This window comes from Cryptomeria japonica, chromosome 10 (genome assembly GCF_030272615.1).
Source record: "Cryptomeria japonica chromosome 10, Sugi_1.0, whole genome shotgun sequence".
Lineage (NCBI taxonomy): Eukaryota > Viridiplantae > Streptophyta > Pinopsida > Cupressales > Cupressaceae > Cryptomeria > Cryptomeria japonica.
In genome coordinates, this window is record NC_081414.1 from 456217367 (window position 1) to 456245061 (window position 27695).

Here is a 27695-nt window from a genome sequence, read left to right on the forward strand (position 1 = left end):
ACTACCATTCTTGCCTTACTTTGACTTATGCATGCTGTGTATGTGTTCTTACCTCCGTTATAAGTGTATGTTAGTGGTTTTCTTTCACATGTATGCTGTATTAACTTGTTTTCTGAGTGTGACTTGTGGGAATCCTTCTCCTCTCTTGACACTTAGAAAATCCTAACCTCCACATGTGTTTGGGTCACTCATGCAATTAAAGTTTGTGCATTCCTTAGGCATTTCAATTGATTCCTTGTGCCATTTCGGGTGGGGAGAGGAACAATCTCTTCTTGGTGCATCACCTCCTCCTATTTCCAGCATTCTCTCTTCCCTTTACCTCTGCAAGTTGTTTAGGTAGGCTTAGGAATTAGTTTTAGAGTGTTGAGTTGTTTCAACACCTGCACCTTTTTGAAGAAGGAAGCCGGCCTTCTCCGGAGATTCAACCCCTTGCGCAAGGTCCCACACTTCGGGGTTGTTTCCATGTTTCACAAGGTTGTTGAGTTGATAGCTTAGCGAGGGTGCAAGCTTTTGTGATAACAAGTACTTGGAAAGTCTTCAACCTAGGATATAAACTCCTTCACAAAATTTATCTTGAAGAATCACGCTTCTTGCCTCATCAATTTTCTTGTATTTGTATGATGGATCTTCACATAACACATTTATTTCCAAATTCTGCTAGTGTATATATGATTGTCTTGTTTTCTCGTCACAACAATTTTCTGCTCCATAATTATACTTTGAATGATCTTCTATCTTTTGTTCACAAAATCTGCCTTACATATATTTCATAAGTCTGCTGTAAGACGCTCCTTCATTCAGTTTAAATATGCTTCATAAATCTGCATGACTATACTTCATAAATCTACTTGCATGGGAAGGATATTTCATTGAAATCTGCCTTCTAACTTTCATTCAAACCTCTATTTATACTGTACCAATCTGCCTCTTCACTCAAGAGGGATGACTCCTTAAAGAGAGTCGACTTTCTCCAAGAGCGATTGGCCCTAATTTAAAACAGATTTTTAATTATTTTAAATCCTTAATAGAGGCGGTGGTAAACAAGGCATGTGTTGGACACAAAATGATGATTATTTGCTTTCTTGATGGGATGGGCTCCACAAAATGATAATATTTATTTGCAAATTAATTGGGGCATTAGACATGGGTCGTCTCTAGGGATCCATAAAAATTTAATTATTCAATTTTAAATTAATACTTCCAATCTGAGCACCAAATCTGATCTGATTTTTGCGTTGAACTCCATTGCCTTGGTTTGACCTTTGACATCAATGACAATATTATTCTCACCTTTGACTTTAATGGAAATATGTCTAACAATCTCCTCTTTTGTCATTGATGTCAACCTCGCATAAAGATAATCTGTAAATATGGTATAATGCTCCTCCTGTCTTTGTTGTTCTCCTATTCTCTAACTCTCCCCCTTTGACATCAATGGCAAAGGGACGTCCAATACTTTTACAAAGAAAAAACTCCCCTTTTCTGTAATACTTTCTTTTGACATCAACGGTGTCTTTTTTCTTTTTCCACTAGCTCTTCCTCTTTCTTGAAATTAATGATATTGGGTGCTCATTGCCCTCATGCATCAGCTGATATATATTTTAATTGTTGTCCCCACAGAGATGAAAGATAATAGAATCATTAGCTCCCTCTTAATTCATGCTTCTCAATTTTGTGCATGAAGTGCAGTTTGCACAAACATCTCTTTCTCTTGTTTATCTTGTCCTTGCTTCCTTCTCCAAACTTCTGGTAGTTTTTATTTTAGCCAAGGTAATTTCTTTGTTTCTCTATCTAGGTGATTCCATAAAATCATTTCTAGAAAAAGCGGGCTATATGTCCATAATTGTTGCCTTTATAACATACTACATTACAATCTACGAAAGGAGCACACGGATTATAGTTTCATCTTAAAAATCCATGTGAATTCTTGTTTTTGTTCGAATCATAATTATATCTCACATGTGCTCTACAATCTCTTGCCTTATGACCCAAGTGATTGCGTGAATATCGATAACCATAAAATATAATTTTGGAACTTGGTCATGTGTCCCTTCCTTGGATGAAAGAACTTTCTAATTTGTCCTTATTATCCTTTGGAGGAGTGCTTATCTTCTTGCTAACTTAATATCTGATAGGACTTTTGAAAGCATTTGCATGGCCTTTTGGATTTTGTCCATTTACCTTCTTTGAGGTTTGTGTGGTTTTGAGCTTTGACCTCCTACATAACCAATACCACTCTTATTGTAAGTTGGCCTTTGGGAATTGAAAATGTTATCTAACATTTCCATAGTCTTGTCATTCTTCAATTCTTTGTTCAATTGAGCACTTATTTTCTCCAATTTCTTTTTCAAGGAAACAATTTCAGACTCAAGTTTTTCACAATTTCCTTCTTTTTCTTTTACTTGAATTGTCTTTTCTTCCTCTATTGTTTTTGCTTCTTCAAGTTGTACTTTTAAGTCAATAATGAGTTTTTGTAATACCTCAAGGCCTTGTGAAATTTTTTCTTTGGAATCATCATCTTCTCTTTCAAATTGTTGGATCTGCAATTTTAGTTTCATGTTCTTTTTCTTGAGCTTTTTGATTTCACTTAGGGCACATATGAGTTCTCCTTCCAAATCAACTTATGCATCCATTGAGTCATACTCGTCGTCTTCTAAATCCATCTCTTCTTTTTCGTTATTTTCTAAGGCATCATCTTTTGACTCTATTACCATATCTTCTAAATCCATCTCTTCTTTTTCGTTATTTTCTAAGGCATCATCTTTTGACTCTATTACCATGAATATAAATTCTTCTTTATAATGGACGGGGATACTCTCCTTGAAAGAACCACTTTCCTCCTTGGAGTAGAGGCTCTTCTTATCTTTGTGAAAATTCTTCTTCTTCTCCTTTGTACCATGCTTACGCCTCATTTTGTATTGATAATATTCACTATCTTTCTCCATGCTATCATCTTCATCATCCTTATGACTTACATATGGACATTTGGCAACAAGATGTCCTACCTTTCCACAATTGAAGCATTTGAAAGGCAATTTACCCTTTACTCTCTAGATTCTTTCTTAAGTTTTTTCGTAAAATGATCTTCCTTTGCATTTGAACATTGCTAGAGTTGTCACTCAATTACGACTCTTTATTCTTCATTCTTTTGGAGGCTTTGAAGGCTGCCTCACTTTTGGATGTATTCTCCTTTTCGGTCCTCATCTCATATCTAGTGATGATTCCATGTAGCTCGTCCATAGTTAGCTTATCCAAATCCTTTATTTCGTCTATGGTAGAAACTTTAACATTGAATCTTAAGGGTAGAGACATTAAGATTCCATTGATTCTTCGAATTTTTCATCAAGACCCTTTATTGTATGAACTATCTCATCTTTGCAAAGTAGATAGTTGGCAATATTTTCTTCACCCTTCATCTTTAGACTCTCAAATTGTCTCCTATGGGCTTGAAGTTTGGCCTTCTTAACCTTGTCATCCCCTTCATACGTCTTTTGTAATTTGTCTCATATATCTTTTGCCGACGTGAGATGCATAACTTTGACAAATTCCATTCAGATAGTACACATAGAATTGCATTCATGGCTTTGGCATTATTTTCACTTGCCCTTTTTCCGAACGAGTCCGTTGATGGAGATGATGGAGCCTTATATATGCTTACCACTGATTGCCAAATATCAAATCCAAGTGCCATTAAGTAGGTTCACATTCTTATGCTCTAGAAGGCATAATTGTAATATGCAGCCCTTTTTGCGATAATTTTTTTTGCCTTTTCCACTTGCTATAATTTTGTCAAACAATTTTCTTGCAATGTATTGTTTTCAATTTGAGTGTTTAGAGAAATAAACGGGGATGCAAAAGTAGTTTTCACAACAATAATACATTGCAGCAATTGAAAACAACTCGGAAAATTGACCAAACTTAGAAATATATGAAGCTGAAAATTCTAGATTTTATTTTGAAAATACAAATTTCCTCAAATGTAAGGGCATCCATGTCATTATATAACATTACATATCTATTTCAAACATACCCAAAAAATGCAGCAATGAAATAGATTGTACTGGTATTGAAATCAGCTAACTGACACTTGTAGTTTGGACGCCAATCTTCAATAACTTCTCCAAAGGTCATGAAATGGTAGTGCAGACCCTGAAAGCCTCCAAACAACAATGGAAACCTTTTCAAACAAAGGAAAATACCTTACAAATTCCAATTTCCCAATACTCAAGTTGGGTGCTTCAATGCCAAACAAGCTTATTACTAAATCATGTCCACTGATACTAAACCCTAACTAAAGCAATCTTTAGCAAGGCTTTTGTTAAGAATAACTACAAACTAACAATAAATCTTCTAGAAGGTTGTCAAAAAATAGTTGGTCTATAAATTATTAAATAGTCTCTAAAAGTAAACTTATAGAAAATGCTTATCTTGTCAAAAGTAGTGATGGCTAAAAAAGTGTGAGCTATTTGAGATATCAAAATCTCTTGAAATGCTCTATTTTGAACATGACAATCCCTTAATGAACTACAAACTCTAAGAATTTACCTTCATGCTTTGATCTGATAACTCTTAATTCCATTGGTCTTTTCACTGAAGTCTTGTTCAAATCTGCAACCTTGAGTGCTCTGAAACATTGGAGCATATGAAAGTTTTTATTTTATCCTTTGATCGATCAGTTTATTTCTCCAAAAGTGTCAACATGATTGTTGTGGCATTGATATTTTGACTGAAATATCACTGAAATGACATCAAACCTTAGAAGCCCAGAGGACTATTAACAGAAGTAGGTTTGATGATGTTGGTATCCAAACCCTAGGTGATTAGCCAAACACCTTTAAGAAATATTTGCTGTGGATTTGATGAAAGTTAATGCTGATCCCTTTCTTTTAGCCAATCGAGGAGTTGCGTAAACCATAGTTGAACTCGCCAAGCCCCTAGGAAAAAAAATCGGTGAAAACTCGGGAAAAACTCGGAAAAACTCGGCGAAAAACTCGGCAACTTAAAAACACGCTTAAACTTAGTAAAAAATGCATTTTTTTGCAAAATTTAATGAGAAGATGCATCCAATGAGTCAATAAATGATAACACAAAAGAAACAAGCTGGTTCTAGATATATTTAAATGCAAAGTGTCTACAAAATTGCATCCTCATGAGGAATGCTGATGGCTGGAAGCAAAATAGTAAATAGTTTTTGTAAAACCAAAAGTAAATACATCATTACAAATTACAATTACAACTTCCTCTTCCCAGCTCTAGGTAAAACTAGAGGGTCTAATCCTAGAAGTCTGTAGTGGGCGTGACTTTGCCTCCTCGCTCGGTATGGCTGAATCATCCTCCATCCTGGATGAAGCTATGTCTCCACCTGCTTGTGGCATTGACAATGACTCCTCATCCTCATCCTCTTCCTCCTCAATGTCATCCAGTGTGAAACCAAATCCACCCCCCTCCTCCTCCATAGCTTGCCTCTCCAAATCAGTGTTGTCATCCTCAGAAAACAACGGAGGCTGCTCCTGTGATGTCCAATCACTGTAAGGATCTATATCATCGAAGTCAAGTGGACCACCTGCTACTTCCTCTACCTTCCTTGCGTGCAATCAAAGATTATATTGCACAAAGACAAGGTCATTGAGGTATTTTTGAGCTAGCTTGCTCCTCTTCTTTGTGTCGATGGCTTCAAACAAGCTCTAATTGTGCTCACAACTGGATGAACTACAAGGTTGACATAAGATTCTGAGGGCAATTTTTTTGAGATTTGGGGTATTTCCACCCCAACTTTGCCACCAAGCATCTGCAAATTAAAATTAGGTTGAAAGTAGCACCCCTCGCCAAGGTCTGAGGGTGAGAAAAAGAGGGGTAGAGAGATAGGTCTAGATCTTGGTGGAGATCTACAAACACACAATATTTGAAATTTCATCATTCATACTCATAGTTTCAAACTTTCAACTCTAAAATGTATAATACCAAGATTTCTTCAATGCTAATTATGTTGTTATATGGACTTGGAGCATAATTAGACTCAGAGGTTAAATTTTCCCTACTTCCATCAGTGCAGTTTCCCCCTATATTTTTCGACGGGGGTTTGGGGGCAGCGCCCCCAAGTTGGGGTCAAGGGGCATCACCCCTTGCGGGGTCAAGGGGCAGCCAAAAATACTTTTATTATTTTATAAAGGCGTCGGGTGTCATAAAGTATAAGAAAGGAAAAAGACATATTGAAATGCCACTTATACTTAAATCTTATATTTCATGTGTATATTTTGTTGAAGAGAATGAAATTGACCTGAAAAAACAAAAATTGATAATTTTTTGACATGTTTGGGCATCTTTTTTTAGTCTAGCTGAGTTTTTAAAGAAACTCGCCGAGTTTTTGCAAAAAACTGGGCGATTACTCGGCGAGTTTTTTGCAAAAATTCGGTGAGTTTTTTCTGTGAGTTAAAGTCAGAAAAACTCGCAGAGCTCAAAAACTCGGCGAGTTTTCGCCGAGTACTCTGCGAGTGTGTCATCTATGGTGTAAACAATGCCAAATCCTATCCATCTCTGAAAATAATCACTAGAATGAGGGACTTGACATAGTTGAAACCGTTTTCATTATCCTTCCCACTTATTGGTTGGTGTTGAGACCACCTTCCGTTGTCTCTTAAGACATAAGATCTTTTATAGGATTGATCGACACAAAACATACCAATGTGGTGCTGTTTCATTACATATTTAAGAGCCTCCATGGTAGCGAACAGTCAAGCAAACCATACTTCTGAACTTCTTCCAACCCTTTCTCAGCTCTCCTTATCCATTGAGGACTAATTCAGTCTCATCCTCGATCTAGATGGGGCTTTGGCCTCTTCACCTCCTTCACAGCCACCTGCCTTCTCACCTTCATCCAAAACTTTGAATTGGCCCTATCCAATAACCATAGACACCAAAGCAAGGAGTTCATCCATATCCTGCTCATCAAACCATCTCTAGCCCCATATTTCCAAGAAAAGGACGAGAATGGGTGCAATTTCAAAATGCAGGCACCTCTTAAAGTCTTGTTTTTTGTAGTGAAATGGAACACAAACTTTGGATATTGAAAAATAAGGTTCTCAATGCGGATTCATGGGAGCCTTCCCTGGACCAAGAATGCTTAGAGCTTGGGTGAAAAATAATTGGAATCATGCTAGTTCAGTGGACATCTGTGTGATGCTAAAGTAATATTTCATAGTTGTTTCAAGCTAAAAGCAAAAAAGGGAGGCACCTTTCAATGGAGACCCCTGGTTCATAACCAAGTCAGGTCTCATTATTAACTGCTGGGCACTTATGCTTAACCCTATAGAGGACCTTCCAAAGTGTTGTCTAGTGTTGGTCTGTCTCTCTCTTCTCTCAAATGAGTATTTGCATGCTTCTTTCCTGCAAAAAGTAGGATCACCCTTTAAAGTATACATCACAGCCTTGTAATTGGCAAAAAAACTGGGTGTAATCAACTATACCCAAACATGCATTAATATTTACCTAGACAAATCTCTACAAGATGGGTTAATTCTGGATATGGTGGCAATTGAATGGGATCAGCCCTTGGATTGCGAGAATATCTGACTTATGTATTTGTTATACCATGAACATGGTCACCTAGCAAGAATCTACACTACACACACACAACATACACCAGAGACAAACCGGGAAACAAGAACACAAATAAATCAATCAAAAGAAGAAATAAAAAGACTGGAGGCTCCACAACAATCCTCTCAGAATACTTTGAAAAGAAATCCACAATGGGAAACTAAATTCTAGAGAGCATACTCTAGATGAGGCAAGACGGATGAAGAATCATATTAATGGTTATTAATCTCCTTGCAGCACTATCTGATATGTTAGCTAAGAAACTCACCATCCTAAGGAAAACTCCACCTTGAGAAAAAATTCAGCAAATTCCTAGTTCCACTTCATAAAGTTGACATCAAATCTCAAAATGCTAAACAAACATAGAGAATGCAATTTTACTCAGCATTTTCATATAATACTTAGAAATAAAGAACAAAGATGAAAAGCCAAAAACTATACAGAGAACCTCTTTAGATACCAAGCTCCTTATGGGAACCCAAGGGCACCTCGATCACTCAAAAAAATGTTATGATTATAACCTTTATGATGCACAACATTCATATGTCATCACCACCATCTTTCATCCTTAGTAATATTGCACAACATTATATAAATTGCAATAAAGTATTCGTTTTCATTGTTATGGTTCCCAAGGCAATATAGGCAGATATGTTGTGTGATTACTGCCTGCATAATGCATTTGACTTTATCTCACATCAATAGCCACATCATCTAAAATGAAATTTTATAATTATGGTAATCTATTAGGGCAAGGTATGATACTATGAAATGAATTTTGAGTAAAACAGCATCTAGAGTTATAATTATTATAATCTTTATGATACACAACATTCATGTGACATCATCACCATCTTTTGCCCCTGGGAATATTAGGAAATAACACTAAATAAATCACAACTTTTCACAGTTATGGCTCCCTATGCAATGTAGGCGGATTTATTGTGTGATAATAGAATGTATACTATTTTGGCCTTCATCTTATGTTAATAATCTTCATCTGAAACTTATTTTATAAATAGCAATCCATTAGGGCAAAGAGTATAATATATATGCAGAGTAAAATAGCATACTAGAGTTATAATTCTCTATCATCATCTAGTTATTTTAACTAATTTCTCTGTTATCCTTTTTGGTAGGATGTCTAGGCCTATCAAATCTACATTAATGCAAAAAGGAGATATAGCCATGTAGTTATTAGTCTAATATCTCTTTACTTGTTATTATCCATTTGGCAGGATGTCAATGCCCATCAAAGCTACATTAATGCAAAAAAGAGATGAGAAGGAATATCAGAGCAACGATGTTGGTAATCCATCTGGAGCACTTGAAACAGCAGTCATTAAATTTGAGCAAACATTCAATATAGCTTTGACAGTATGTACTTTTGACTAAATGCTTTTAATGCTCTTTTTTGATTATGGAGACTTGTCATCTTTGATTGTTTCCTGTACTTGTAGAATGGTGTCGAACAGTTCAATAATCATCTCTTAGTATTGTATTGTTAGATGTGAAGGAAATAAAATTTATATAATTTTGAGTTTGATTAGCTCATGAAAAATTACTATAATCTAAAATGTATTTCAAAATTGATTTATAGCAATAATTTGAAAGAACTATTAATGTCAGGATATGTATTAAAAATAATTCTCATCTATATGTTCTATGCTTAGATGTGCATGTCCTCATCAAGCCAAATGATGAGTTAAATTCTCCTTTATTCTCTATGACGGGTATTTCATTATTTTCGAAGTAGAGGGAGCTTTGTCAACTGCAGAGTCAGTTTTCATTGCTGTGCTAGAAGAGTAATGTAGAGGGTTTAGCACTTTGTCTGAAAATGAAAAGAATGGGAAAATTTGCTAAATGGATTAATGAAACATGCAGAATTCAAAAGATACGAAGAGGAAATAGAGTGAAATAGAGCCTATGAACTTAGATTAAACGATTAGGAAGACTCACCTATGTCTACCACTGAATGTTCATTACATTTTCTTTATCTAGGTCAGCATGCCTGTTTGAACCATCATCATAGTTGGGTATCACACCTTCTCACTGACCAATTATGTTATGCACCCTAATTGAGCAATCAAAATAATTTAATAATTTAATATTCAGTTGCTCAAAATAACTTTATTTTATAAAGTGCAACTAATATTTTATAATTAAATTAATTAAGCTTCTCAAGGTGTCATTTTATTATCAAGTTCAAAAAGGCGTCTAAAAGGCAAGAAGACTAACCCTATCTTTCCTAAGAGCATTTTCTTCTTCTCTTTGAACTTTTGTCTTCTCCTTGAACTTTATTGACCTTATGTAGCTTATAAGGGCTCTTTTGTTAATGGAAGAAGAAGACAAAGAGCCATTGAGTAATGTTATAAAAGGAGAAGCTGGTCATTTAGAGGGATACATTAGTTTGAAAATTTATTATTCAAAAGAGCGAAATTTCTTCCCCTTTTCAGCCACATGGTGTTGTGATCTCATCTAGGGATTGTCATTGCATTGTAGGAGGACGAAAATGCTTGTTTCATTGTGAGTGATTCCATTTAGGGATCACCTTCAGTGCTAAATGTACCTAGTTTGATAATTTCAATTTTTGGGTTTGCTTGGTATTTCAGGTGAGAATTTTTTGAAAAACATATGTTTATGGGTTTAATTAAATTTTCAAATGAAGACAGGCACACCTGGTATGGAAGTATTGGTGTGAATATTTTATGGGCAAGATCTCGTGGCTAAGAGGCTTCAAGATTCACCAACTTATTCATATTTAAATTTAGGAGTTGGTTAGATTGCCTGCGATTCCATATTAGAGCCACCATATTCTTGAAGAAACCAGGCCACGTGGAGAGAAGGTAGTAGATGTTTTGATCGATATAAATGTTGCTCGGGTGTTTACGGAGCAGAATACTATAAGGGCTATGTATGGAATGATTGCTACCTTTGTGAAATCACAATTTTTACCAAAAATATAAGTCGCACAGTTTTAAAAAAAAAAAAAAGAAATGAGATGCTTGAATATGCAGTTTGAATGTTGCCCTGGGAAATAAATGGAAGCTGTCGCTTATAAGAGGTCGTTCCTATGGAAGTGCAGCTAAAGATGTGGTGATTTAAGCTGACTGAGGCATGGGAAATTGTCTGCAATCGTGTAGGGTTTCCTACAAGGAAAATGGTGACAAAAAGGAAACAATGAATGTTTCCGCCTAGCATTTGAGAGTGTCGTGGGTCCCATTGATACCTCCAGCTGTGCTAAGTATGAGGCTTGGGAAATCAGGGGTCAACATAATACATTCCCAATGTGGAGTTTTATGGAGTTAAACATCTTACATTTTGCCGCTGCACCTTTGGGGATTATTGAATGTTACAAATGGGTTTGCCATTGCCAAAGAAGTCAGGATTTTAGAGTTGCCACTCTTATATTATTGTTGTGCTCGGTAGTAAGGACATGGGAAGTAGATAAAGGTATATAATGGTTTTCTGCATTTGTAAACAGAGTCATACCTATTTCAAAATGTGCCATTACCCTTCTATGGGTATTATCGGCCCAACAAATGTTTGTTACAGAGTTTAAGTTGGCTGTATATGACAAAAGTCAATTAATAGTGAGTAGAGATTGTTATAGAACAATTTGATCCCAATATTTCCAGTTGTTGCCAATCTTCCTTAGTATTCTTTGTTATATCTCTAATTTGCTTGTGAAATGTTTATGCACTCAGCTGATTGGAAAATATAATGACAAGTTATAAATATGAGAATCATTGTAGAGTTCTTAACAATTGTTTGATAAAGTGCTCATATATTTGAATTATATGATCACTTGTTTGTGAAGTATTCCCATAATTTCAAAGAATGTGTAAATGTTTTCAATCATAAATCTCAGAAATATTGAATGGTTTTGATGATTAGCCAAGTGTATGATAAAATGTTGATGAGCTAAAACCAACTTAGTTGCAAGTTGAGAAATTTGGGGTAGGGTCATCATAGTGGTATTAGAGTTGTTGATCTTGCTAGCTTGCAGAAGAGAGAACATGAATTGGAAACCTAAATTCTTACCCAAGGAAGAAGACGTAGATCCTATCCAAGAGATATTGATAAGAATATAGAAGGAAAAAATGAACTATGAATGAGAGGCCACCAAAATTGTTGACTAGTATAAAGAATTGCCTAATAAATTCAAAGACAAAGTTTTCTTTGATGATTTATAAAAAATAATTGAAGCAAGGTATACTAATAAAAGAGGCCTTATAAGCTACATAAGGTCAATAAAGAAAGAGGAGAAGACAAAAGTTCCCAAGGAGAAGAAGAAAATGTTCTTAGGAAAGCTAGGGTTAGTGTTCGGTGCCAAAGATCAAACTCTATTCCAAGACATCTTCTTCCAGCCAATAGAAGAAGAGTTTTTCCATTGCAAGGAAGAATGCTGACAACTGGAATGAACTCAAGAGGAAAACATGATTAATTACCAATCTTTTTCTAATCGACTCTCTGAAATGGATGCAGAATTATATTTTGACAATCCACTTTTTATGATGAATGATGGGACATTTTGGTTCTATTAACACAACTTTTGACAATCCAGGCGAAATTTTCAAACATGAGATAGTGCCTTGTGATATGGTTAAAGAACCATCAAAACTGTTATTGCCAAGCAGATGGAGAGGGCTTCCCACCATGATCAGTTTATTTATTCACAAGAGGTTTTTCCTTTTAAGGACAAGGAATCATATAATGAGGAAGAGCAAAGCCTTGTGGTCAAGTGCGACAAGGTTCTTGTTGGTAATCCTCCATGTAGACCATCTAATAAAGAATGCATAAGTGAGGTTGAAGATGAAGTTTTCATATCAAATGTGATGATACATGGAGGCTTCCTCATTGCTAACTTGGTGAAGACACAACTGCTAGATGATTCATGGAATGAGATCAAGGTATGCAATATTTTTAATCTAGTTAAGGTATGTTTTCACGATGGAGCTTGTTCTGTGTTGCAACAACTTTCATGGTGTTTAAACTTATGTGTTTAAGTTTGCCAAGAAGTAGGAAACATCATTACTATTGTCAATCAAGGAGTTGTGTTGAGTATCATCCTCTCTATGAAGGAGTTATCATGAATATTAGAATGACAAAGCTTAAGCATGGTTATGCCTATTTAATATTATGGAAGAGCACATCGATTGATAGGGATAGAGGTTAGTAGTAATAAGAAGATGGTTGCTCAGAGGACAAGAAGTCAGAATTTCCTCATCTATGCTGATGTTTTTTATATAATTCAGTCACTATGAAATTCATTTGAATGCTCATAAGTGGTATGGCAAACAATTTCGGAGAAGGGAAAGAGCACAATTCAAATGGTGATAATTGTGATGATTTTATAGCTTTTCTTGAGGCAATTTTCATTATTATGTTGCTCACATTATCTATGCAAATAAGAAGAATTCATTTTTGTAGTTGTTCTAGTTTTGAGTTGTTGATCTTGATGAAATCAAGCAAATAGATGATGGTTTCAATTTTGAACAAATGTAACGACAATTCTTTAAAGGCCAATAAATATGGAAACCTTTTAGTGAATGGCTCCATCTGAAGGATATAATGTCCCCATTTTAGTGTTCTCTTGTAGTGCAGTTGGTTCTAACCTTCTCGATGGGTGTCTGTCTTGCCAGAGGGGTTATTTGATGTTTCTAGTGAGCTCAGATGGTCTAAAGGATTCATATGCCACTTTTTGAATGACATCTGGTGTGCTCTCCAAGAATCTCAGAGAGAGCGTCTATTTATAATTATATAGTAAGTCACTAGGTTGGCTTCGTTTATCGTTATTCATAATTGGGATTACATTCTGTGATCATTTTTGGATTCCAATGGGTTTCGATAGTTTCCACAAATTTAGTGCATTAATGGCTTATTTTAATTAAACTTACTAATGTTTTTTAAATTTGATTAAAATATTTAAAATGCACCTTGGTGTTATGGCTCGTTGGAACTCGTGCAAAAAGTTTAAATCATGGATGCATCCTTGCGCATCGAATTGTCATTATTTTAATAAAATTGGTCCTTTTGGAGCCAAAATAGAGTTAAAATAAAAAAGTGAATTTTAAATTGTGCTTTCTAGAAGTTTGGCAGGAAAATGTATAAAAAGGCATTTGAGGGGATCATTTGACATTATGCAGATTATTATTCCTCTCTGATGAAACCCTTGGGGTTTGGAGATTGAACACAGTTCATCTCATCATTTTGGAGGATGGAAACCCTCTTGAAGAAGATTGGCTACGGTGGTGAGAGATCCACCCTAGTTGAGCCAATGAGATTCGATTGGAGTCTTAGCTTGAGCATAAAGATTTCTGGTTTAGTGGAGATTGCAAGTTTTGGGAGCAAATACTTCATCTATTCAGAGTTTCAATTTTACAAGATTGTTGGTAATTAATTAAAATTTCTCTACCTCATATTTTGATTGGAGAGAAGGTTATTCTGAAAAATTGATGCAAGCAAAGTTAATAAGTATTTTATGGAGTTTGGATATCGTGGCACTGCATTTCATTAAAGACAAACAAGGAACCACATTTTGGAATTGTTAGGTGTATGTTCTTTAAGCTGGTTGATTTCAATGAGAAAGGTTGAATCTTGTTTTATTTGCATACATGGCCCTTTTGGGACTTATGTGCATAGGCACAACTCTCTATTCAATCTAAGAGTCAATGTTCAACTTCAAGCAAATATTGCAAACTTTTCTTGCTTCCTGTTTCCTTTAGTGAAGCTGTGGGTTGCCTCCTATAATGTCCCAATTTGTGAGGTCAATTAGTTCTCAAGGCTTATGAAGTGAACGATTCTTGATGATCATTCCATTTGATCATCTTTTGCTTGCACAATCAGAAGTTGAAGTACTAAAATTTGGCTAAGGCAAGTTGGTTTTGGAGGTCAACATTCTAAGGAGAAGGGGCTGAAGTTCAAATTATCATGAGAAGCTTGGAGCAAATGGATCAAGACAACAAAGTTGCCATTTTGGATCATTTCCATTGACCCCTCGAAATTAGTGACTTAAGCACTTAGATCATTTCCTTTGACCTCTCCAACTGGGAACCTAAGGATTTGATCCCTTCCTTTGGCAATGGAAATGTGCGACTTAAGGATTTGATCCCTTCCTTTGGCAATGGAAATGTGCGACTTAAGGATTTGAAGACTTCTTTTGGCAATGGAAATGTGCGAACTAAGGATTAGCACTTCCTTTGCTACCTGAAACCAATGCAAATTAGGCCTGAGACACAAAATCAGACTTAAAATCAGATGTTTCCATGATCAGAAAATTCATTTCCAGATTTAGAGAAGGTAGTAGGAAGCTTGATTAAGTACTTTTTGCAATGTTTTGATTCAAGTTATGTTTGTTTCCAGGTTTGATGCAAGTAGGATGAACATGCAAAGCAACTGATGAAGATCAGCTCCAAGATGAAGGCTTATAAGCTCACATACAACCTCAAGATTTCACCACATGAGAAAAGACAAGGGCCCAAGGGAGACATTGCACTTCAAGTCTCAAGCTCATACAAGGCAGCTGATGGGATTGCCAAGCACAAAGCACTACGATGCAAGGAGTAGGTCAAACTTCACAATCGGGATGCAACCACATAAAGGAGTGCAACGTGGTGAAGGTCATCACAACTGCAAAGTAACACAAAAGACTTCACAATCAACATGAGGATGGCAGTGGATGCAAAGAACATGATCAACATGATGATATGCTAGCACACTTCAAATGCAACACTTGAAGTCTCAGGCTCATACAAGGAAGCTGCTTGAAGGAAAGGATTTCACAAGATCACACAAGGAGTAAGATCAATGCATTCAAGACAAGAAGGAAGGATCAAGCATAAGCATCACAAGGTCTACATCAAATGGAGCACTAAGGCGGAATTCCCAAACAAGAGATGAAGGGTGAAATGATCAAGAAGAGATATGCCTCATTCATCCATAACTCGCGATGAGTTAAAAAGATCAAGCTAGCTAAGGTGGCACCTAGTCATCACTTATCCAATCACATCATTCTAAGATAAGGCATCCAGGTTCAATGCACCTAGCTCATCCATCAAAGAGGATAACTACTACGTGTGGGCACAAAGTCCGATGCACCTACCATCGTTATCTATTGGTTAATTATTCAAGGAACGACATGTGTCCCATAAAATGTAATTTTATCACTGGTCAAGCATTAAATGCTTTGTAATGGTTGTAAATTTGTAATAAACCCTAATTAGGGTTTCTATCTTTCGATCTTGGCCATTGATTGTGAATCAATCTGAGCCACTCAATAGTAATGAGCGCACTATATAAGGCTCCACTTCTTCATTTGTAAAGGTTAATAGATAGTAGAGTAGAAAATAGCAGATAGCAAGTAGTTAGAGTAGAGAAGGAAGAGAAGGCAAAGATTGTTGCCAAGACTTTATTGTAAGAAGCATGTAAACTTCATTGAAGATATGGTGAAATTCATATGTTGATTCAACAATTTGCATGGTCTCTACTTCTCGTTTAATTTTCATGTTGTTTAGATGAATGGAAGAACTTTGTGCATGATCAATGGTGAAATTTGTACATCCATACTGCTAGCACCTTGCTAATTGTAAAGTGTCTTGTGTAGTCAACTAGATCCATCTTAGCCAAGCTTAACTTCAATTATCACTCCTTCATTGATATGCTTCACCTTGAGGGTATCTATGCTAGTAGTGGTGATTTGAGAATCATAAAGCTATCCCTAGAAGATCGCACTAGCCTTGTGGAGATGTTCACTGTATGTCAAAGCAAAGCTTAATTGAGTTCCACCAAAGATTGTCCATTGCTCTTACATTCCTAGGAATAGATTAGCTTTCTTAACCCTCATCCTTTTTTTTCCCTTTTTTACGTTAAGTGAAACTTCCACATTATAGCATCATTTCAAGCATTCAAGATTCAACGTAACTCCAACTTGTGATTCCAGCAATATCACATCAAACAACCGAGTCTATCCAAGAGCACATCAAGACTTGACATTCGAGAACCTTGGAGTCATCCCATTTGATCATGCAGCTTAGCATTTGGGAGGATTTTGTTCAAGAGATAGAATACTTAGTATTTTATTCTGTGTTGCATAGTACGTAAAAACACCATCAACAGGTAGTATCCATTAAGATCAAGTTGCCCCTAGCTTAACTAGATAAACTATGCAATCAACTATACACTTATGTAATTCTAAACTAAAAAATTTAAGCATTCCCTCGCAACCCCCACTTTTTTAATTTCAAAATGATATGGTAGTAGAATTCAAGAATTAGGGACTTTATTCCTCTCTTGGGAGTTTTTTTGTATAAATCTTCAGAAGGTTTTATTGCTGCTAATACTTGGCTTTACAGGAATCACATAGTGGCAAATGAGATGTTATAACAGGGGATTGGTGATATTCCAAGTGTAGCTAGTTAAAGATAATTATGAAGCTCAATTTTAGGCAGAAACAGATATAATCCTATCCTATCTAGCCTACAAAGAAAATCCAAAAGACTTAAGAGAAAAAGATGAAAGGAAGAGAGAAGAAGAAAGGGAACAAGAGAGGAAAGTTTTTTATCTACAAAATAAACATTACCAAATTTAGACTTTCCTACAAACATAAGATTAACAGCTATTCCATTGCTAATTTTAGGAGTCTTAGACTGGCCTACAAGTTCTATCCTAGCATTTACATATGTAGAGGAAGAAGTTGCCCTCCATTACTCATTGATATTTTCACATTTATCCCATTTCTTTTTATTTTATATATATATATCCTTTAATGATTGTAAGATATACACATAATGGATTTGCTAAAAAGGTTTTAGAAACTTTCAAGCAAACTCAATTGGTAGATGTGAAGACAAATCCCACAACCTTCACCAAAATTCTTGTTGGTTGTCCTAATATGGGAGATTTGCATCAAGGTATCGACATCCATCAAAGCATAATATGAAGATGAATTTTTTCATATGTTGCAAATACCCTTTTGAAATCTATGCAAAATGTTGGAGGATAGACAAAGCATGTGAACTATTTGACACGATGCCTCAAAGAGTTGTGATCTCATGGAATGCACTCTAATTAGAAAAGATGCATCACTACCCTCATAACAATCTCTCAATTTGTTTTAGTGTCTATTGTGTACCCAATTTGAAACACAAATATGATACATTAATTTCATCGTCAAATGATCATTTGTGTGTCAAATTTGTCAAAATCTAAAATGGTCGAATTTCTTTAAAACTCAAATCATGTTGCTAAGGTTTAGAATGTCAAATTGTAGATTTTTTTTAATTTATCTATCAATTTTAATTTTAAATAATTAATAATCAATAATAAATAATTAAAATGACCCCACAACGCAGCGGTTTGCTGTGACCCTGCCTCATGGGATGTCTTGGGTTCGAGTTTGCCTCGAACCTGTTACACATAGTCCCAGATTTGCCGATGGGGATATGATCATTGATGTCAAAGGAATTTGGAGAATCATGGAAGTTGATGAACATAGTATGGAGATTGATGAAGATTAATATGCTCTACATGGTTAATGCTTTACAGTTAATATAGTTTCAGTTTGATCATACATATATATGTATTACAGTCCCCAATTATTATCAGTGAATGGTACAGCAAAGTCCAATCAGATATTCAGTCTTATAATAGTAATCTTTATGTCTTTATGATCAGTAATTGATCAAGAGTATGTAGTGATCAGATATAGCAGACTGATCTCTTTTATAGTCTGATTATACAGTTCTATGATAGTCGTCTTCATGATGGTTTGACAGCGATCTTCTTAAGCATGTGGAGTGATCTGTATTGGCAAATATATTGATCTGTAATAATTCCCGGAAGGCCAGGTAAAATGCTTCATTCAGTGCTTTGTAGTAGTTTGAAATCAAAACATGGAGGTTTGTCAAAGCAGTTTAAAAATATCTGATTTGTTTGTGGCAACATGGATGTTAATGATATGTTGAGTATAGTCTACCATTTATCCGAGAGCTTCACCAGTGCAGAGAAGCAGCAATTCGATATTATGAAAAATATAATATGCATTGTATCATTAAGAGAAAATATGCGATTAGAATCATGGAGACGTATTACTGAAAACAATGTGCCATCAAGATGAAGTTTCATCAAATTACAAGGAGGTACGATTCATAAAGTCAAAGACAAATAAATATACGTCATGGATGTGTGTAGTCAATACCAAGGAAACAAAATTCAAGGTTGCAATCGTGAAGAAAAATATTATACAAGGTACGGTAACCAGATTTTGTTATACACAGCAATTCATATATACGGTGCTGGAAATGATCGATTCTCAAGAGAGAGCAAACAACAACCATTATCCTTGGGAAATATTTAAGGACAGCGAACTATGTTATAAAGTCCATCGCCCTGTTAGCAGCGATTACATCTGCTAAAGACACCAGGTGAAATACGATATAAAGGACAGTGACTAAAAAGATGACTTCCTTCATGGTACGCATTGATAAAAAATATACGATAATGTGTATAAAACTTTTTCAATAAGAATACAAGTGCAATCTGTTGTGAGAAGAAAAGACGGGGAGTTAGCAAAGAAACATTGATACTATCTGATAAGGAAGACGTGGCATTTAATTTCATAATAATTGAAAATATACGTGGCCTGATACTACAGCTACTTCATTTCTAAAAGATTTCATAAAGTTATGTTGGAAAATCGGCTATGCAAGACAAACCGACTCATATGATTGAATATTCAACATCAACATATATTTGGGGTCAACTTAGTGGGTCAGCGATGAAGGAGGTGCAAAGTTAGCGATTTACCATTGAGTAATTCGTTTAATAATTAAAAAGAGTTTGATTTGATGAGGTGCCGAATGAATAGTACGTGGTTCATCATGAGAAGGTGCGATCTCTTAAAAGGCAGCATTTAAGATAAAGACTTTTTGTTTATCATTTTGATAAGGATCGACTCAATTAGAGGTATGTCTTTCTAGCGTAAGAAGGAATGTCTTTTCATTATGAAAGGATACGATCTTTAAGAAATAAAAGATATATGTAGAGAGGTGTGGTGTGTAGTAATATATATATATATATAAAATAAAAAGGAGATATAAAAAAAGGAATGATGAGCTACGTGTGAAGTTTGGAGAAGAATGTGCGTAATATGCTGAGTATAGGTGTGCTGTGTGAAGCATGAAATTATAGAGTGAAAAATATATGAAGGGTGTCGTATATAGGGAGTGTGAGATAAGAAAGTATGAAGAATTGGTGCAGATTTTAGTAGACACAGAAATCAGCTTTGACAGATTTCTGAGTGTATGGCAACAGATATATAAATTTATATATATACAGATTTGAAGATAGTTATAGCAGATTTAAAGGGGGAATTTATAGCAGATGTAAGAAAGAGTCTATAGCAGATTTTTGAAGGAAAATTGAGACAGTTGTAAGTGACAATAATATATCGGACTTGTTGAAAGAAATAATTTTAGATTTGTAAAGGAATTTACAACAGATCTGTATCACAGATTTATGAAGAAAGTGTGGCCAGGTTTATATGACTGGTTAGTAATGTTCATCATCGCAGTTTGAAGAAAGAAATTAAGTGTACATCATTTGTTGTTATAGCAACATTGTCAAGGTGGAAAATCAGATTTATGTGAAGTGGGTTGGTGCTCACAGATTCAGAAGTGGGAGTTGGTGCTTCCAGTGGGTTGGTGCTTCCAGTGGGTTGGTGCTCACAAAATCAGATTTGGGAGTTGGTACTTCCGGTGGGTTGGTGCTCACAAAATCAGATTTGGGAGTTGATGCTTCCAGTGGGTTGATGCTCACAAACCTAGGGGTTGGTGCCTCTACTAGGTTGGTGCCTACAAACATTGTAAAAGAAAAAATATATAAAGCATTGATTTCACCGTGGTTTTCTCCCGTAAGGGTTTCCATGTATATATCTCGTGTTCTATTTGTGTTCATAATAGTTAGATTACATGTGAATGTTGATCAACAATGAATATGTTTAGAAGATAAGTTATATACATGTAATTGAAATTGAAAAAGTTTAAGTTGGTGAAATATGTTGTTATACTGATTCACCGCCCCCCCCCCCTCTCCCCCCCCTCCCTTTCTGTATAATTGCGTACTCTTCATGATGCTCACACGGAACAGACAACACTGACAGATGTAGTCAACAACGGAGACCATGCCTAGCGGTGATTACTATAGATGCCACAGTGGACACACAGTTTGCAGGAGATGCCATGATGATCAATGTGGTGTGATGGAGAGATAAGGGATATGCACTAGTGGAGAGATAAGGAGCGACACCAATGGAGTGATAAGGGAATTGAATGGTGATAAGGATTGGAGCGATAAGGTGTATGGATTAATGCTAGTAGATTTCCACAATCCATGTGATTAATATGATTTGCTTTTGGATTCGATTGTGTGAGTATTTTTTCATCAACGTTTCGGATCACAATTCGTGATCCATCATCAGGATGATAAAGAGATCATAAGAAGAAAAAGATGATACAAGTTGCAGACCAACACCTATTTAAGAGAGCAAGCAAGGAAGGAGGTGTACTAGGATAGTACAAGAGGAGGTAAGAAAATAATAAACAAAGATACAAATAAAAACAAAAGAAAAAGATATAAAAATAAAATGAATATATATATAATATATATGAGAATATGCAAATAACTATAAAAAAAAAATAAAAATGGAAAAATAAAAATTAAAAATAAAAATAAATATATAACTAGCAAGTATTTACATATCTATATGTGAATAAATACAAGTGTATATATATATATATATATATATATATATATATAAAGTAAAAAATCAAGGTGTATGGAGTGATAAGGTGTTCAGAGTGATAAGGAGGGATGATTTCAGAAAGAAAAAATGGAGGTGTTAATACCTCACCAATGTATTTGGGGATGGCCCCCCCTTTGTGATCCCACTAGTTCAAAGCTCTAGTCAAAAGCGATTGGCTTTAGCCTCTTACCTAGCAAAAAAAATAAAAATAAAAATTATTTTATAATCAATAAGGAATGATTAAAAATTGTTATTTAATTATTTATTAATAATACTTTATTATTTTTTACAATTATTGATTGGTATTATAAAAATCATTTTAAATTTAATGCTTACTATTACTTAATACCATTTATAATTTATTATCAATAGATTAATAGAATAATTTTAAAATTTAAAATTAAAAAAATATTTTTTATATAATAATAATTATTAATAATTTATTGCTAATAATTGTGCAAATCTTAAAAGACAAATATAAAATCAATTTAAAAGACACAAAAGACATAAAAAAGCATGGCATTTCCTTTAATATTTTCTAATGTTTATCCTAATTATTGTATATTAAGTGATGTTTCATACGTTGAATATAAGGAAATGCGCGCTACCTTTTATAGCCTATAATTTCTTTGATTGTTCTCACCCAGCGCATGTGGGAATAAGAACATGGGGCAAATAAAATCGTTCGAAACTGGGGACCTATATGGACGTAAGTAGTAAAGGTGGCAAATAAAATGGTTTCCAATGCCAGAAGTGAGTGGGAATGGAAATGGCACAGGTGATTTATGGAAACAGGGAAGATTAGATGTAAGTGGGGATGTGGGCCTTGCCATGTAAGCAGTTAATTCTTAGAGCGTGCTAGTTATGCCTGACCTACCATGCACCTATAATTTGGCTCAATTGTTTTCTAGCGCTAATTTTAATATTTTTTTTGTTTACGTAATATGGCAACACTAGAATGTAAACCCAGTAAATTACGATAAAATATTTAATGTTCTTCCCCTTTGAACACACAAACACACAACAAAATATTATCTTTCACAAACTTGAATTGCAAACGTGGTAAAAATGAACAAATCTTCAAACTCTTTAACTCTGAATCGTGGAAACCCCTTTTTCCACAAGCTAAGACTTTGATAGAATCTCATCGCATTGACTAGGGAGGATCTTTCATCACTGTAGCCAATCTTGTTCTAGAGGATTTCTATCCTCTAGAAGGTTGAGACAAATGAAGTTCAATCTCTAAGAACCTTAAGGTTTTCACCAAAGAGAAATATCATAATTTGCATAATGCCAAATAAGCCCCTAAATTGCATTTTATACTTATTCCTGCCAAACTTTTGGAAAGCACAAATTTCAAATTCACCTTTTTAATTAAAACTCCATTTTAGCTTCGAAAAGACCTTTTATGAAGATAATGATCTTTTTGATACTCAAGGTCCTTGTTTTCAACATCTATCATTTAAAAATTTTCATCCCAATTTTCAACGAGCTATAACACTAAGTGCTTTTAAAATATTTTAATAAAATTTAAGCATCCTTAGTAAAATAATTAAAATAAAACCATTAATGCACCCATATTGCGGAAATTGGTAGAAAGCATTAAAATCAAAATCTAAGTGCACTGGAGTCATCCTAATGAAGAATAATGAGAGACAAAGCCAATTGGGTGACTTACTATAAATAGATTCTCTCTCCAAAAATCTTCGAGAACACACCAAAAGTCATAAATAACATCGGCAAGCGTGGTATGAGTCCTCTAGATCATTCAAGCTCATTGTAAACATCAAATAACCCCGTAGACAAGACAAACACTGACTAAGAAGGTCAGAGCGACCTGCAATGTTAGAAAACCCTAAAATGGGGACATTACATGGTACCATGTGTTGGTAACTTTGGGACATGTTGGTACCACATCATATGCCAGTTCATTAAATTTCTCTCTCAAATGAGCCCAACTCTTGCTTATATTGATTTTTAGGAGGGAAATATTCAATTTAAAAATATAATTATTCTTTTTTTCCTTGACAAAGACCTTTTAGGAAAAATAATATTACTTTTTCCTGAGAGAACACCTAAGCCTAGGCATCTAACTTAAAATACAACTTAACACATTTCCAACGAGCTATTACACTAAGTGGTCCTTTTAATATTTCCCAACATTAGACAACTTAAGTGAATTAAATAATAACTCAATAGCTCACCCAAGTTGCCAAAAACATTGAAACTGCATCATAATCAAACACTGATTACATCAAGATGATACTGAAGATGTAGGATAATGATCAGAGCGAATCGGATGAATTACCAAAAATAGACAGTTTCTCCAAGAAGTTTTTCACCCCAAGTGTTGGAAATCACTTCTGAAAGTGGCATAATGATCCATATTGCTAACTAAGCTCATTTCCTAGAACCAAATTTATTGCTAACCAAGTTAGAACTCTCCAAGAAGTTTGGAGTCCTCTTGAACACACACCAAGCTGTGCAAGGGAAAACTCGAAAATTGGGCAAAAGTTCACAAATCAATACTGGAAAAAGTGGGAACTTGCTTGTGTTCTTAAAGATATAACTCTTTAGCTTGTGGAGTGAAGTAGTGAAAGCTTTGGTGTTCATTTTACTTGCTATTATAGGTAAGAACATAGTAAGAACATAGTTGTAAGACTCACTGGGAACTAAGCAAACTTTCCAAGTTAGGCCAAATGAGCTTGCAAACTTGAATATGAGTATGATGGAGACTTGTTGGACTCACTAGGACTCAAGAGTTCCTTAGGTTAGACTTGGTTGCATAAAACACCCCAAAATTGAAAAAGTAGAATTAAAAATGACTTAAACCTTTAAAAAAACATAGTTAAGGCCTAATTATTGTTCTATGGCCATGATGCTGGAGTTTCTTTAAGGATTTGGAGTTTGGACTCTTGGAACTTGGTTAAAAGCGATAAAATGATGAAAAATAGCATGTGACATGAAGGTTGCTTGGCCTCTAAGGCCTTAATTGTGTTTGTTGGTGGGGATTCCACGCCTTGGTTTTGGCTTGTATTGCAATAGGGAACATGATGATAATGTTGCCCCTGGACCTCATGAGGGGTGCCACCTCTTGATCCCGCTGAGGGTTGCTATCCTCAACCCACCCCTTGCATTGGTTTTAAAACACTAATAATATGAAAAAATATTTTGAATTGCATGAGATGATAAAACAACACAATTTCTCTTGGTATGAAACAACAAAATGAACAATTTTAAATTTTTTTATGATATTTTTTGTATCTTTTATGTCCCAAATAATTGAATTTCGATTACATTATGCTTTTGATTTTCCGAGTCAATCTTGATCTCAAGTAGTTCTACTATGGTTGAAGCAACATCAAGGACCTTTTAGGGATATGAATGCAAGGCCCATATATAGATAGTGATGTTGTGTTGAGTGATACGAGGTCCTCTCTATCTGTAATGTCCCCTTCTCTGTAGTTCGCAGACATTCAGGGGATTGGCCTATCATTTGACCCTTGTAGGCCAAGGAGATTGATTAGGGGGTCGATTTGGCCGTTATTTGTGGCTTCACATTTATGTCTACTTGATTCTATGGTGAAATAAGGAGATTACACGTATTTTGTGACGTGTGCACTTTAATTATAATGTAATAATATTTTAAAGTGCAATTAAATTAATTAATGTGTAATAAAATAATAGTGTAATAAAAGGATATGAGAAGAATCTTCTAGAAGGAACCAATCGATTGGAGGAGAAAAGAATAAATAGAGGGGGTTGGTTCATTGTTCATCATTGGTTGTTTGGATATCTTCTCTTGTGTAGACTTGTGGAGCCAAGGGTTTCTGTAGACAATCATTTGGGAACGAAAACTCCCTATGATTTGCATAACTGAGGTGGTGAGAGATCCTCCGAGGGGTTACAGTTGAGAGTGGGAGATAATTTCAGTCTTCCATATTGAGCCTATTGAGTTTTGTTGCATCTTCATGGTACTTGGTTTCATGGTGTATTCAGAATATCATCTTTAGGTCTTCCAAGTGCATCGATTTTAATTGTGGTCAAGAGGCAATTCATTCATCGGGGTCGTTGAAGGTGAATACTTGCAGTTGCTGGTGTAAATCAGGCCTGAGACAAAATTGAAATTCTTCCTCCATCCCCATGATTTGGCTTAATTTGTTTGATACAAGCATCTAACTTCACCCTTGAAGGTAGTTCTGCACTTGGAGAGAGGCATCGATCATTTTCAGGGGGTTAGTAAGGGCTTGGGAGCTGATAATTATTTATTATCAGACCTCCATTCTTGCAGCAGGGGTGATTCTGAAACAAATTCGATTTGGCAATTTGGAGGCTCCAAAAATCAGGATATTGATTGCTTCTTCAATCTCAAGGCTAGGCGAGTATAACCAGGTTCTTTTGGCATCATTACTCCTTGTAATTTCATGTTGTATGCAGACCTCCATGGCTGCCATGTCTCTTCAGATTTTCTGAGTATTCATTGATAGGCAGCTAGGTCTTTGGGCATATGTTTGAGTATTGTAATGATTCTATTGTCTCATAAATAAAGGAGTAATTAGTTTGCATATCACTGCTCGTTGTGAAATGGTTTCATGCCAATTGTTCAATGTAATTACAGTCAGCTGTAGGTTCATGGTTTGCTTCCAAATTTGGGTGTGATGACACTATAAATCATCCTAGGGAATTATCCTATATTAAGAAGTTGTTTGCTAGTCATTCATTGATGCATATGTGTGGTTAATATCTCCTAAACAAGTCTGAAAACTCTGAGACAGTCCATTAGCATAACACGCAAATTATATAAACCGCATAACACGCAGTTTGACAACCAACTGTTTGTAAATATTCCTTTCATATTCAGTCTATCCACTGTAGGGGAAATTTCAGTGGTATCAGAGCTAAGATCCTGCCATCCTGTGATTAATGAGTGAAAGGGATATTAGGTATTATAACAAGGAACAATGAAGACAACAATATCAAAACCCACAGGTACCTGAAGTAGATACATTTCCAGAAGTTTTGAGAGAAAGAGAAAATGAGAAGGTAGTCCCAAACATGGCAGAAGATGATAAGGATGCAGGAATTGAAAGGAAGTTCGACACCATGATTGATATGATGTCACGACTACTAGGAAAAATGGAGCAAACACACAATAATCAACAATCTGATCCAAACTAAAATCATCAAAATAATTAAGGGGAAAATAGTGGTGCTCATGGGAGTTGTAGCAACAATGATGTGGAAGGAAGAGATAGGACAGTCAATCAACGTGATGCCTTCACTAGAGGATCAACCTCTAGACCTCTCATTCCTACCTTCACTCTACGGGAAGAACAACCACATGTTGCTGCCCTTGTACCTTATTGAGATGAAGCATGATAGGCATATCTGGAGTATACCACTTACCTCCTGATTTGAGAGATATGTGGTCATTTGATTAGTTCATGAACCAAAGGAGTAGGAGAAATGGCGGGAGAAATGAATGTCATACTCCGACACATACTGATTATCAACATACTTTTGGGAAAATTACCATGCCATATTTTGATGGGAGTGACAAATGTACAACAAGAGCATGGGTACATAAGTTAGATAACTACCTGTCATTGAGACCGATGCCCGAAGAAGATGCCATCAAATTCGCCACACTACATTTGGAGGGTGCTGCTCATGAGTGGTGGTACCATGGGTTAGTCACACTTGGTCATAATCACATCACCACTTATGCAGAATTCACTGATAGGCTGATAGAGCGATTTGATTGCAAAGATCCGGAGATGTACTTTAGTGAGTTGGCACAGCTGAAACAGGTGGGTAATTTGGAAACCTATATCGGTGAATTTCAGAGTCTTGCAGAGATGGTGCCTAGCATTTCAGAGAGGAGGTTAGTCATATTATTCATGGAGGGATTGTTGGAGCGTTTGAGAGGTTGGGTTAAGGCATTTGACCCACCCACCTTGTTGGAAGCCATGAAGAAAGCACGCAGCATGGAGCTTGCAACACCTAGAAGAAGTAAGTTCCCATCCAAATTCTCTTCCAACAAAGATAGCATATAATGTTTTTATTCCTTTAAAAATCTTTGTATTTATGGTTATTCTAGATTTGTCACATTTGTGCTAAGTTTGAGTACAACTCCAAAAAGAGCTTGCCGAGTTTGAGTCATAACTATAGGCGAGGTGTGATGCAATCAATGTACCTTGTAATTGATTAGCTTTTATGTCTTTAAAGTCATGTAGAGAAAAGTGCACATAATTTTCTTGTGTTTCTAAAAAAATCTGCCATGTGTGTAAGTTTGAGT

General features: G+C 35.5%; 1 protein-coding gene across 2 annotated transcripts in view; it reads left to right on the forward strand.

Annotated features, from left to right (window-relative positions):
- The window catches only part of LOC131067522 (ubiquinol oxidase 4, chloroplastic/chromoplastic), a 154385-nt gene that overhangs the window by 17028 nt on the left and 109662 nt on the right, over positions 1-27695 (forward strand). For both annotated transcript variants that reach the window (XM_058002554.2, XM_058002555.2), the window contains exon 2: positions 8835-8973. In XM_058002554.2, coding sequence (XP_057858537.1) covers positions 8835-8973 — 139 coding nt within the window. The remainder of the gene's footprint in view (positions 1-8834; positions 8974-27695) is intronic.